Below are 14,765 nucleotides of genomic sequence, written 5' to 3'. Positions count from 1 at the left end.
ACTAAGACGAGGAAAAAGACCATTATTTGAACGAATGCTTTACTGTTACAGAATTCGACAGAGCCTTGTTATGAGGGTAAAGTAGCGTCCCAGGGCTGACAACATGCATTAGCGCATGCTATCTTCATTAATGCAGAAAGGCTGAAGCCTATCCCCGAATAGAAGGCGTCACGAATAGTCCCGATAGGAAAACATGGTAACCCACCTAATGAAGCAAACTCATAAAGGCCAATAACGCTCCTGAACTGTGATCAGAAAGTACTGGAAAAGCTGTTGAAACATAGAGTGGCAGTACGAGCACCACAACACGTTCCCGAAACTTCGTCTGGTTTTCGGAGAGGAAAGGACACGAACGAGACAATAACAAAATATTCAGATATGTCACAGAGGGACAAACTTACCCACTTACGTTCCCCTCGGTCACTGGTAATAAGAAGTGGAAATGGCTATAAGGGGCTTTTAACGACAAGCATTGCGCTACCAAAGGGATCAGTTATACCTTCCCTCATTTTCAGTGTCTTTCGCTAGACCTACGCTGTATTTTGCCAAAAAATGGAACAGTGTTATGGTATGATGACGACCTGTGTATTTATTCAGCCACCCTTCATGGTAGCGTGCATTATTAGATGAAGCTAGGTCTAGAATACACACTTATACGGAGAAGAATAGTTTCGATATATCACCTAGAAAGGCTTTGATATATTCTTCACCAGACACAAGGCTTCTCCAAAAGGGCACTGAAGTTTGGGCCGTACGAACTAACAGTCAAGACAGTAGTCACGTATCTGACACTCCATATCGACCACAAACTTGGGTAATAATACACAGAAGCTGTCGTAATCTGCAAAAAGTCCTCTAATATACTGCGCGTTATCATGGGTGTGAGTTGATCCAATGCAGACATTCGATTAATACTATATCATGCCTTAGAACGTCTGTACGAGAATTGTGCTTGTCTATGTTTTGGATCAGTACAAAGCACTCAGGGTATGCCTAGGAGCAATGTAGTCTACACCAGCCAATGCTGTTTCAGTCAAAGCAAATGAGTCTCATCTGTATCGACGACACGAATACCTAAGTGTGAAATGTCTGCTAAAACGGTGGCATTTCGTAGAAGACCAAATATTACGACACGTCCACGCCTCAACGAGATTGTGCTACATGTACAGGTACTCGACAGAAGTCTTCCTCCTCTTACTGCCTCATACAAGGGCACTAGCCCATTTCTCGAAAAAACCCTGCCTGCACACAGATTAATCTGGTGTGAACTAGATTACCGTACCGGTATATTGGAGCCACAGTTGCATTTAACATAGGCTTCGGTTGTGGCTATTCAAATAATTGCGTTTTTACGGAGTATCTCTCCGAACATAATAATGCAAGAAGCTTCATCTACACCAGCATTTCGAAGACGAAGTTGGGTGTGTTCGAGGTTACTGGAATACCGACTCTCACATTGGCATGTATTGCAAGCTACTTAAGGAACTAACCAAAGGAACAACCGGGCTTTTGGCTGTGCAACGAGCCCTTCAGTATGCTACGAGCCCTTCAGTGTCTAGGACTTGGCCGGCCGCAGTGGCGGGGCGGTTCTAGGCGCTACAGTCTGGAACCGCGCGACCCCTACGGTCGCAGGTTCGAATCCTGCCTCGGGCATGGATGTGTGTGATGTCCTTAGATTAGTTAGGTTTAAGTAGTTCTAAGTTCTCGGGGACTGATGACCTCAGCAGTTAAGTACCACAGTGCTCAGAGCCATTTGAACCATTTTTTTCTAGAACTTGGGCTAGAAGTTTCCAGATCAGTCCTAGATGTATTAAGACACCTGAGCACTGGACGATACAACCATGTGATGGGTGAAAGCACTCTGTGCCATCCCTGGGTAAGGAGCAGTAGACAGTCTAGCCAAAGCAATCGTCTAAGACGGAGAGAAACGACACGTGGAATTGCCATCTACGGACGTTTTAAGAATTATGAAATCAATAATCAGTGTGAAGTGAGACTCAGAATGTCAAGAGACCTCCCAATACAAGTGCAGAGGTTGTGCCAAAGTGAACCCGATGCCGATTATCTACTTCTGACACGAGGAACATCGATGTTCCGGAAGCATCATGAGCCCCACGTTGAACCATGGCTGTTACAGGAAGCATCGACATCACATTGGTCCGGTCGTATCCCCTCTGTGCAGTTAGGAGATGTCAGCCACATCATACAATGAAAGCTTTCATGGCTGGTACCGACATCACTAAAAGCTTCTGGGCTAGTAGGCCGTGGTCGATGTATAAAATTTTCTCCTAACGTTTCCTTTCCGACGTCTTCAGAGGTAAAGTGGTGAACTACACCAGAACTCGAGGGAGCACCGAACATACGGGCATTTAGAGGCATCACAGTCCATCACGTGACTTCGGCTACGAGATTATTAGTGCCAACATTTTCGTTTGAAAGTAATTGATCTAACAATCTTACTCTGCATTGTTGACATCCATATTCTACTTAATTTAACGCTTTTTTTATCCTGCCCACTCGACTAATATACAGGGTGAGTCACTTAACATTACCGCTGGATATATTTCGTAAACCACATAAAATACTGACGAATCGATTCTACAGACCGAACGTGAGGGGAGGGGCTAGTGTAATTGTTTAATACAAACCATAAAAAAATGCACGAAAGCATGTTTTTTTAACACAAACCTACGTTTTTTTTAAATGGAATCACGTTAGTTTTGTTAGCACATCTGAACATATAAACAAATACGTAATCAGTGCCGTTTGTTGCATTGTAAAATGTTAATTACATCCGAAGATATTGTAACCTAAAGTTGACGCTTGAGTACCACTCCTCCGCTGTTCGATCGTGCGTATCGGAGAGCACCGAATTATGTATGGATCCAAAGGGAACGGTGGTGGACCTTAGGTACAGAAGAGACTGGAATAGCACATTACGTCCACATGCTAACACCTTTGTATTGGTCTTTTTCAATGACGCACATGTATATTACCATGAGGGGTGAGATACACGTACACACGTGGTTTCCGTTTTCAATTACGGAGTGGAATAGAGTGTGTCCCGACATGTCAGGCCAATAGATGTTCAATGTGGTGGCCATCATTTGCTGCACACAATTGCAATCTCTGGCGTAATGAATGTCGTACACGCCGCAGTACATCTGGTGTAATGTAGCCGCATGCTGCCACAGTACGTTGTTTCCTATCCTCTGGGGCTGTAGGCACATCACGGTACACATTCTCCTTTAACGTACCCCACAGAAAGACGTCCAGAGGTGTAAGATCAGGAGAACGGGCTGGCCAATTTATGCGTCCTCCACGTCCTATGAAACGCCCGTCGAACATCCAGTCAAGAGTCAGCCTAGTGTTAATTGCGGAATGTGCAGGTGCACCATCATGCTGATACCACATACGTCGACGCGTTTCCAGTGGTACATTTTCGAGCAACGTTGGCAGATGATTCTGTAGAAACGCGATGTATGTTGCAGCTGTTTGGGCCCCTACAATGAAGTGAGGACCAATGAGGTGGTCGCCAATGATTCCGCACCATAAATTTACAGCCCACGGTCGCTGTCGCTCTACCTGTCTGAGCCAGCGAGGACTGTCCACAGACCAGTAATGCATGTTCCGTAGATTGACTGCCCCGTGGTTTGTGAAACCCGCTTCATCGGTAAACAGGTAGAACTGCAACGCATTCTCTGTTAAAGCCCATTGACACAATTTCACTCGATGATTAAAGTCATCACCATGTAATTGCTAATGTAGTGACAAATGAAACGGGTGAAAGCGGTGACGATGCAGCATGCGCATGACAGTACTTTGACTCAGTCCACCGGCTGTCGCAATGTCCCGTGTACTCATGTGTGGGTTCATGGCAACAGCAGCTAACACACCAACTGCACCCGCTTCTCCTGTGACGGTCCTGTTACGGACCCGTTTGCGTGCTACGATCTTACCTGTTGCATACAGTTGGCGGTAGATATTTTGCAATGTGCGGCACTTTGGATGCTCTCTGTCCGGGTACCGTTCTGCATACACCCTGCAGGCTTCAGCTGCATTTCGTCGACACTCGCCATAGATGAGTATCATCTCCTCCTTTTCAGAGTTCGAATACATCATGGTCACAGTTCCTACAACACTACACTATCACAGACGTCTGGTAACACGGTGTACTATAGTTGGTCTGCGTGCGGAGACGAATGCAGAATAACAATAGCACAATAGCAGCAAGTCAGTGAAAAAGAACAATAAAAAGATGTTAGTATGTGGACGTAATGTGCTGTTCCAGTCTCTTCTGTACCTAAGCTCCATCACCGTTCCCTTTGGATCCCTACGTAATTCGGTGCTCTCCGATACACACGATCCAGCAGCGGAGGAGTGGTACTCAAGCGCCAACTTTAGGTTACAATATCTCGGGATGTAATTAACATTTTACAATGCAACAAACGGCACTGATTACGTATTTGTTTATATGTTCAGATGTGCTAACAAAACTAACGTTGTTCCGTTTAAAAAACGTAGGTTTGTGTTAAAAAACATATTTCCGTGCGTTTTGTATGGTTTGTATTAAACAGTTACACTAGCCCCTCTCCTCACGTTCGCTCTGTGAAATCAGTTCGTCAGTATTTGATGTGGTTTACGAAATATATCCAGCGGTAACGTTAAGTGACTCACCCTGTATAGTGCCTAGGAATATGTTTTCTCGGATCGCTAGACAGCAATTCAAGCAAATCGTATTAATGGAGTTTATTGCAGTTAGTTAAATCGACAATACTTAACTTTGCATTTCACAAAAGTGTGTTGTAAGCAAATGGCGACATGCAAATAATCAGTGTCTTTCGGTGTATACAATTTCATTGCAAGCAACACAATACAGTTTTTAAGTCGCTGCTGTAGCGTCTCGTCGTCCACCCCGGTCGCGGCCAGGCGGCTAGGCTTCGTCTAGGGGCCGCTCCTGTCTTGGTGTCGACCTATTCAGCGTACTATTGGCTAGTCAGCGTACTATTGGCTAGTCAGCGTACTATTGGCTAGTCAACATACTATTGGCTAGTCAGCGTACTATTGGCTAGTCAGCGTACTATTGGCTAGTCAGCGTACTATTGGCTAGTCAACGTACTATTGGCTAGTCAGCGTACTATTGGCTAGTCAACGTACTATTGGCTAGTCAGCGTACTATTGGCTAGTCAACGTACTATTGGCTAGTCAGCGTACTATTGGCTAGTCAGCGTACTATTGGCTAGTCAGCGTACTATTGGCTAGTCAGCGTACTATTGGCTAGTCAGCGTACTATTGGCTAGTCAGCGTACTATTGGCTAGTCAGCGTACTATTGGCTAGTCAGCGTACTATTGTCTAGTCAGTGTACTATTGGCTAGTCAACGTACTATTGGCTAGTCAGCGTACTATTGGCTAGTCAGCGTACTATTGGCTAGTCAGCGTACTATTGGCTAGTCAACGTACTATTGGCTAGTCAGCGTACTATTGGCTAGTCAACGTACTATTGGCTGACGTCGTCTCACAGCCCCCTTTGCTCTTCCGTTCTTGATCGTCGCGCCGGCGCCTATCGTCACGCCGGAACATTTCTCTTTTCTGATAAATGATTATGTTGTTTATAAATCTCAATAGTATCTCTATACATACGGGCACGATAATGCGAAGTTCTCGATATGACTCTCGTTTCAGCGAATTTTATTTCATGGTCACCTTCCTGGTAAAGATGTTCCACTACGACCGAAACTCCGTATGTCCCAGGCGGCAGTTCCTCTTGTGTTCAACCACACGGTTGTTAACAGTTCTTTTTGTGGTCCTACAGAAACCAGTTCACAACTACAAGGAATTTTATTTACTCCCGATGTAGCAAAACGATGCCGTACATCTTCAGCCGATCTTAAAAATTCTTTAAGCTTCCGGGTGGGTATGAAGGTAGTTTCTGCGCCGAATTTGCTCAACACTTACCCAATACAGTCTGTAATGGTATTGTTGAACGGAAGGAAAACTTTCCTTTTGGGCTGCAGCCGACCCTCATCGACCGTGGTTCTCTCAACAGTATCAGTCCAAAAATACAGTTTACTATGCAGATGGAAAACAATGGCCAACTGAATTTCTTGGATGTCTCTCTTGTCAAACGAGGGCACGGGACGTTGGGCCATAGAGTAAACAGAAAATCCACCCATACTGACCGTTACCTGCACGAAGATTCTGACCACCACCCCAGACAAAGAAAAGGTGTGATTAAAACCTTTCTGGACTGGACACACAAAATTTGTGAACCGATTCATTTAAAAGATGAGCTTGAATATCTACAGTCGCAATTCAAGAAGAATGGTTATTCGAACAAGGAGTTAGACCCAGTACTAGGGAGAGAATCAGGATCGACGAGGAACGACGGCCGACCAAAGGGAAAATTTTCCTTGTGTTCTTCAGTAAGATTATAGATCGCATTGGGAAAGTGTTGAGCAATTACGGTGTGGATCTACCTTCAGAACTACCAGAAAGATAAAAGAATGTTTAAGATCGGCAAAAGATATACGACATCATTTAGGTACTCCGAGTGCATGTAATATTCTTTTTAGTTGTAGACTGGTTTGTGCTGGTAACACAAAAACAAGTGTTAACACCCATCTGGTTGAACACAACAGGAATTGCCGCCTGTGACATAAGGAGAAATCGGCCGTAGCGGAACATCTTTACCAAGAGGGTGATCATGAAACATAGTTCACTGAGACGACTGTCATATCAAAAATATCGCATTATCATGCGCGTATATATAGAGAGACTATTGAAATTTATAAACACTACAATAATATTAACAGAAAAGAGGAAGATGTTAAATTAGATGAAATTTGGATGTCAACATTGCAACGTAAGAATGATGAGCGACTACTTTCAATCGAAAATGTTCGCAATTACCAGAGATAATCTCGTAGCCGACGTCACGTGATGGACTGTGGTTGCCTCCACAGTGCCCATATATTCGGTGCTCCTCGAGTTCTGATGGCACTTCGGCACTTTACCTCTGAAGACGTCGGAGAGAAAACGTTAGGAGAGAATATTATACATCGACAACGGCCTATTAGCCCGCAAGTTTGTGGTGATGTCAGTCACATCAGTCTTGACTGCACGAAAGGATACATAGTCAGGTCATCATCGGTTGATGTTTGCTGACGTGTATCACGGTGGTGCTCTGCTTGAAAGACTTAAGAATATGTGGCCTTTCCTATGCATTTTTATTGAAAAAGCAGATCAACTTTTCATATGTGATTCTACAGTAATTTTATATTTCTATTGTTCCACAGTGTATTAAATCCTAGGTGCACATTGCTCTTCAGTGTGTTAATCTTATATGTTTGATGATGGTTGTATGAGTCCTATTCAGATGACAAAATACAAATTAAAAAAAGCCGATAAGTATGGTCGTAGAGAGCAGTACTCATACTAACAGTACGTTTATTTCCATACGCGGCACTGGGTCGCAATGGCAAAAGTCAAACATCACGCGAGAAATGACTTTATTGTTCACATGACGCGTCTAGAAATTTATTACCGTCAGATATCTACAAAAAAGCAGATACATAAATTTTTTATATAACATAGTAGTTGACAGCTCTAGCATTCCACTTTGAAATCACTTGGCACAAACTGTACTACACCTACCCATGAACGATTGCTGCAAATAAATATGGCGTTTCAAGTTGTACGACATTCGCAGACTACATACACAATTCTGCAGAGTCCGGACCAAGAAGCAATTTTTGCTATCTGGTGGGATTACAAAACGTGGCGCCAAGGCGCATCAACTGATCTACATTTTTATATCTTGTGTCTGATGTCTGTGAACCAACTTACTTCAAAAGAATTTTTTTCTTTATGAAAGTGGCCATTACGACTCTACAGTGATAGAAGGTTACACAAAATATTCGGGAGTATTACGGGGCGCCACTTATAGTCAAAAGCTACAGTCACAACAGCAGTGCGATATGACAAGCGTCATAAAGTTAAAATATAAAACAACAATACAAACATACGCTACAAATCTAAATACAGGTAGCTAGACAGAGGATAACAATATTGTTAAAACTAGGACAGTCCGTCTGTCTTACTCAACTTGGTACCAGAAAGTACCCAGTATGCGCTACTGTGCTTACATAAAATAGAAGAACAATTATTTTGCACATGAACGCAACCAGTTTTTTTTATGAAAGATAGGAAATATTTTAGTAGGAACAAAAATCCATCGTGAGGGATAACCTGTCATGTCCATATAAAACCAAGAAATTTTCGTGGACCCTCGTCACCAGTTTTGCAAAGGCCTCTTCGCCACCGCTGTGGAGGCCAAGTTACCGTTATTGTTACGGTAGGGCGAGTTTTTGAGTTCGTGTAACAGCTTCTGGTGCGGGACACTGCTAAGACAATTTCTCCCTGCCACAGTTATACAGCTATGTTCCAGGGTCAGGTTACAGGATAGGAGAACGAAGGTTCCACAACACTCCAACAAGTTAGTAACAAAGTCACACAAATTAGTTAAAAAGGTTTATTTGTCTTAGTGACTAGTTGAATGATTTAAGTCTGCAACACTGCATGTAATATAACACAAAACAGGCCCTTAATGGCTAAGTGCAAATAATCGTAGGTAAACTTCACAATACTTAGAAAATGCAATTTACAACTCCTGTCTCTTCACTTCTAAGAGTTCACTGAACGACGTTCCCTGTATAAGTGAGTCCAGGACGATGATCTATAGCCAAGCGGGCGAGAGCTGCTCCTCTGTCTTCCGAGGAGGCTTCTGTCCGTTGTCATCCGGTCTTTGGCGAATTGAACTCGGCCCGCGACTGGCCGAGGTGAAGTCGATATCTTCATCTTTAGCGCCGCCCTTGGCGCTGATGAAACTCGCGCAAACGGCGAGACTCTATGGCAGTGGAACCAGCTTGGGTCTTTGTGCCTACGGTGCTTTTGCCCTGGCTGTGTCTTGTTCGGACGAAATAGCAGAAATATTATTTGGTCCCATGTACCGCCATAGCTTCAAATGGCTCTGAGCACTATGGGACTTAACCTCTGAGGTCTTCAGTCCCCTATAACTTAGAACTACTTAAACCTAACTAACCTAAGGACATCACATCCATGCCAGAGGCAGGATTCGAACCTGAGACCGTAGCAGTCGGGCGGTTCTGGGCTGAAGTGCCTAGAACCGCTCGGCCACCGCTGCCGGCGATGTTTTCTGAATTCATGATGACTATGTGTCAATAAATCGTTTTCTTCGAGGTACTTCATAATTTTCGAATACGGTAAATGTTTCAAAACCCTATTACAAATCGACGTTAGTGATATGGGCCTGTAATTCAACGGATTACTCGTACTTCCCTTTTTGGGTATTGGTGTGACCTGAGCAATTTTCCAGTCTTTAGGTACGGATTATTCTGTGAGCGAACGGTTGTATATAATTGCTAAATGTGGAGCTATTGTATTAGCATACTCTGAAAGGAATCTGACTGGTATACTATCTGGACCGGAGACCTTACCTTTATTAAGTGATTTAAGCTGCTTTGGTACATCGAAGATATCTACTTCTATGTTTCTCATATTGGAATTGTTCTTGATTGGAATTCAGGAATATTTACTTCGTCTTCTTTTGTGAAGGAGTTTCGGAAAACCGTGTTTAATAACTTTGCGTTAGTGTCACTGTCATCAGTGACTTCACCGTTGTTATCGCGCAGTGAAGGTATTGATTGCGTCTTGCTACTGGTACCCTTTATGTATGATCAGAATCATCGACAGGAATCAAACCTGCGACCGAAGCAGTCGCGCGGTTCCGGACCGATACGCCTAGAACCGTTCGGCCACAGCACGTAGTGCCATATAGCATATAAAGCACATAGTGTAATCGTACATCCCAAACGAAATAAGTCCGTAACTTGAAATCGGAGAATTTTAGAGTAACGTTTATTGCAGGTACAGAAGCACTTGCCTGTTTCACCAGCTAAATTAATTTTAAATACGGCAGTTGTCGTAACGATCCCGCAACTTTGTGCCTTGTCGGATGCTCACTAATGTAAGGCTGCTTGCAGACGCTGACGCTGGCCAACGGCGACCGCATCACGATGGCTCCCAACTGCAAGTTGCTGTTCGAGCCGGACAACGTGGACAACGCCTCGCCGGCGACGGTGTCGCGCATGGGGATGGTCTTTATCAGCGCCTCCTCTCTGCGCTGGAGGCCAATCGTAGAGGGCTGGCTGCGCAAGCGTTCCGAGGGCGAGTACGCCGTGCTGTCGCACCTCTTCGATGGCATCTACGATGACCTGCACACCTTCGTGCAGGTCCGCCTGCACGCCAAGATGCCCATACTAGAGGCGATATATATTCGCCAGTGCGTCGACGTTTTGCAGGTGAAGTGTTTCTACCTACTATTACGCAGATAAGTGCAGATGCGAATATCCTATGTGATACAGCATGGCGCAAATCGTAAAAAGACTGGGAGTGATCGCGACACGAACTGCTCGAGCGGGTCCACGAGAAATACGGGTCCCGCGACGAACTTGAGACGTCACACTAGTCGCCTTACTGCTCACCTCGGTGCAGGGTCCAGGATCAATCAGTATGTCAGTCAAAAGGTGGCCATCGAAAGCCTGAACTTTGGCGTGTGCTATCGTTAGGAATTATCAAACTCGCCCAAAATAGCTGCTCGCTCCCGGCCGGAGACTGCTGCTGGCGCTCGTATGACCTGCCTGCAGAGTCACGTGCTGTAATGTGTGCATTGCGACTTGTCTTCCTCGTGAGCCGCACTGCTCAAGCAATTTACGGCACAGCTTCAGAAATCTCTGGCTATGCTCGATCTTATAATCACCGTGTCATCTGCTCACTTCTATTGTTACTACCTCCATGGCGTGCTTTATCGTTATTTATGTACTATGGAATATAGTGAACTGTGAGACATAGCCATTAGTCTCTTCTGGGATACAGGTAATATCCAAAAACACCAACTAATCAACCACGTATCTCTCCTAAAAGTCGTCAAGCGCGTCAGGTGTTTTGGCAGATATTTGCTTCCAGGCTAAACAGATACTACTCATCACGAGTTTCATGCGATCCGTCCCGAAATTTACCCACCCACCAACTTTAAATTCAACCCACCCATTCCACCTCATAAAGACTCACTCTCCCTCGCCTTCCCATATTTCCCTGCTCCTATCCCCCATTTCCCCTTCAAATATTGGCCTCACCAATACTCTCCCCATTCTGCTTTTCCAACAGCCTTCTTTGCCCCATTGATACCACGCATCAGTCTTCCATCCTTACCTCCTCCTCACTAAACCTTATCTTCTCCAACATAGGGTCCCAATCCCAGGGCAGGTCCTTCCTGTTTTAGTGGCAGTGAAGTGCTTCTTTTTAAGATCAATGATTTTTTAACTCCATTTTAAAAGTTTTAAACGTACCCTTGTTGTTTGCCGTTGCACCCTTTTATTATTACTGGTTTTAATTTCAAGATGAACTCCTTGTTTCACATACACATGAATGCTTCAGTTAATTTCTCCCATCCAAAATCTTTAAATCTATGTAAATATCTCACATCTATGATTTATTTTTACTTGTCCATCTGGCTGAAGAGTGGGTTGACAGTACGGCTGAAAGACCCCCCCCCCCCCCATACGGGCGAGACGGAATGAAATAACAACAAAAGGGGAAAAAAAGTTCATGCGACGCTCGACGCCAACAGAAAACGTCGTTTTGCTACCTGCTACCTGTTGCAAACAAAATTATTTTTAAAATGGAATTTTACGTGCCCACTCGGTAGTGGAGTCCCACGTTACTGTAGTACGGTATTGTTTTTGTCAATATATATTAGCAAGGACAGAACTACTCCAAGAATAATGAGTGCTGTAGCAGCGACTGACAAGGAGACCACTTGGTAATCGGCTATTTGAATTTTTTATATTTATGGTGCGTGAAATTCAGAAATCAAATATCATTTCACAAAGCAGTTCAGTGCAACTCTCAAAAACTCTCGAAAGAATCAACTTTGAAGTCCTTTCGTGTGCCTTGAATACCCGAAAGTAAGACCGGTTCATCGACAGACAGCACAACGCAGTGGTAGTGTACTTGCCCGCCACCCCCCCTCCACCCCACCCTTCTACGTTGACTACAAGGGTTTGATTTCCGCTGTGCTAAAAAGGTGCGCCTCAATTTGCATTTCCGTGAATGTTTCTTTAGTTGAAACAAATTTTATTAACAACATTTTAAAAAAGGATTAGTAATTAAAAAATATATTTTCTGAATTTCATGTGTGATATGTAATTAGAAATAAGAAGACGTGCGTTTTTCATAAAAATAACAATTAGATATGTGTTATTAGCGCATGTTTGATAAATTTTATATTCAAACTGAACTGAACGAAAATGACGAAAAAAGGAAGACATCGAAGCGATTCAGAGACGTGCTGCTAGATTTGTTAGCGGTATGCTCGAGCAGCTGGCAAGTATTGTGGTGATGCTACGTGAACTCAAATGGAAATCCCTGGTGGGAAGACGATGTTCTTTTCGCGAGGCACTATTGAGGAAATTTAGAAAACTAGCATTTGAGGCAGACTGCAGAATGTTTCTACTGCGGCCAACGTAATTTTGTGCGTGGACTACAAAGATAAGTGGATCGAAATTATGGCTTGTACGGAGGCTGGTAGATAGTCGTTTTTTGCGTCGCTTTGTTTGCGAGTGGAACAGGAAAGGCGACTGGTAGTGCTATGCGGTACACTCTGCCACTCGCCGTCCGATGGCTTGCGGTACACGTATGTTGACATAGACGTAGATGTTAATGAAATTTAAGGGACGCTTCTCATAATTTAATCCCTCGAACAGAGCGATGTTTGGGATAAAAATTTATCAACTTCGGAGGTACCATCGCGTTATTGCTATAATAGATCCTGAGAAATCAGTTCCCAGAACAACCACATCTGGCCGAAAATAACGGCCTTGATACGCCTGGGCATTGAGTCAAACAGAGCTTGGATGGCGCGTACAGGTACAGCTGCCCACGCAGCTTGAACACAATACCACAGTTCATCAAGAGTAGTGACGGGTGTATTGTGACGAGCCAATTGCTCGGCCACAATTGACCAGACGTTTACAATTGGTGAGAGAGCTGGAGAGTGTCCTGGGCAGGGCAGCAGTTGAACATTTTCTGTACCCACAAAGGCCCGTGCAGGACCAGCAACATGCGGTCGTGCATTATCCTGCTGAAATGTACGGTTTCGCAGGGATCGAATGAAGGGTAGACCCACTGGTCGTAGCACATCTGAAATGTAACGTCCACTGTTCAAAGTGCCGTTAATGCGAACAAGAGGTGACCGAGAAGTGTAACCAATGGAACCCCATACCATCACGTCGGGTGATACGCCAGTATGGCGATGACGAATACACACTTCCAATGTCCGTTCACCGCGATATCGCCAAACACGGATGAGACCATCATGATGCTGTAAACAGAACCTGGATTCATCCGAAAAAATGACGTTTTGCCATTCGTGCACCCAGGTTCGTCGTCGAGTACACTATCGCAGGCGCTCCTGTCTGTGATGCACCGTCAAGGGTAACCGCAGCCATGGTCTCCGAGCTGACTGTCCTTGCTGCTGCAAACGTCGCCGAACGTTCCCGCAGATAGTTGTTGTCTTGCAAATGTCCCCATCTGTTGATTCAGGGATCGAGACGTGGCTGCACGATCCCATACAGCCATGCGGGTAAGATGCCTGTCATCTCGACTGCTAGTGATACGAGGCCGTTGGGATCCAGCATGGCGTTACGGATTACCCTCCTGAACCCACCGAGTCCGTATTCTGCTAACTGTCATTGGATCTCGACCAACGCACGCAGCAATGTCGCGATACGATAAACCGCAATCGCGATAGGCTACAATCCGTCCTTTATGAAAGACGGAAACGTGATTTCTCCTCCTTACACGAGGCATCACAACAACGTTTCATCAGGCAACGCCGGTCAAGTGCTGTTTGTGTATGAGAAATCGGTTGGAAACTTTCTTCATCTCAGCACGTTGTAGGTGTCGCCAACACCACCAACCTTGTGTGAACGCTCTGAAAAGTTAATAATTTGCATATCACAGCCTCTTCTTCGTGTCGGTTAAATTTCGCGTCTGTAGCACGTCATCTTCGTGGTGTATCAATGTTAATGGCCAGTAGTGTATATTCAGGAAATGATTAAACAAATCTTGATTATAATACATCTGAAACTGTTGTGATGCAGTTGTCCAAGTCAGTACTCAATAAAGGACACATATCTTTGTATATGGATAAACGGTGTGGTTTAACAGAAAAAACTATACCGGGAGATTTCAATAAAGCAAAATTTTAAAAAGCGGAATACATAATGAGAGGCTACAATGGCATATTAGCGTGCTCTGATCGAACTGGGACGACCATTTTATTTCTTCACAGCAGAAAAGAGTAGAAATGACTGAACATAGCTGAAACCAACGAAACCCTACGGGGGAATGGAGAGAAGTCTTCCGAAGTAAGAGTGATTTCAGGTGTACCGCAGGGGAGTGTTATAGGACCGTTGCTATTCGCAATATACATAAATGGCCTGGTGGATGACATCGGAAGTTCACTGGGGCTTTTTGCAGATGATGCTGTGGTGTATCGCGAGGTTGCAACAATGGACAATTGTACTGAAATGCAGGAGGATCTGCAGCGAATTGACGCATGGTGCAGGGAATGGCAATTGAATCTCAATGTAGACAAATGTAATGTGCTGCGAATACATAGAAA

At 44.4% G+C, this 14,765-nt stretch overlaps 1 protein-coding gene across 1 annotated transcript in view; it reads left to right on the top strand.

The window, feature by feature from the left end:
- The window catches only part of LOC126335843 (dynein axonemal heavy chain 8-like), a gene marked incomplete at its 5' end in the record, with an annotated part of 446,097 nt that overhangs the window by 183,993 nt on the left and 247,339 nt on the right, over positions 1-14,765 (top strand). Inside the window, one exon of the mRNA XM_049999312.1 lies at positions 10,063-10,380. Coding sequence (XP_049855269.1) covers positions 10,063-10,380 — 318 coding nt within the window. The remainder of the gene's footprint in view (positions 1-10,062; positions 10,381-14,765) is intronic.

The sequence above is a fragment of the Schistocerca gregaria genome, chromosome 2, assembly GCF_023897955.1.
Source record: "Schistocerca gregaria isolate iqSchGreg1 chromosome 2, iqSchGreg1.2, whole genome shotgun sequence".
In the NCBI taxonomy this organism is placed as follows: domain Eukaryota; kingdom Metazoa; phylum Arthropoda; class Insecta; order Orthoptera; family Acrididae; genus Schistocerca; species Schistocerca gregaria.
The sequence above is the reverse complement of the archived record's forward strand: the minus strand, read 5'-3'. Positions and strand labels throughout refer to the sequence as shown.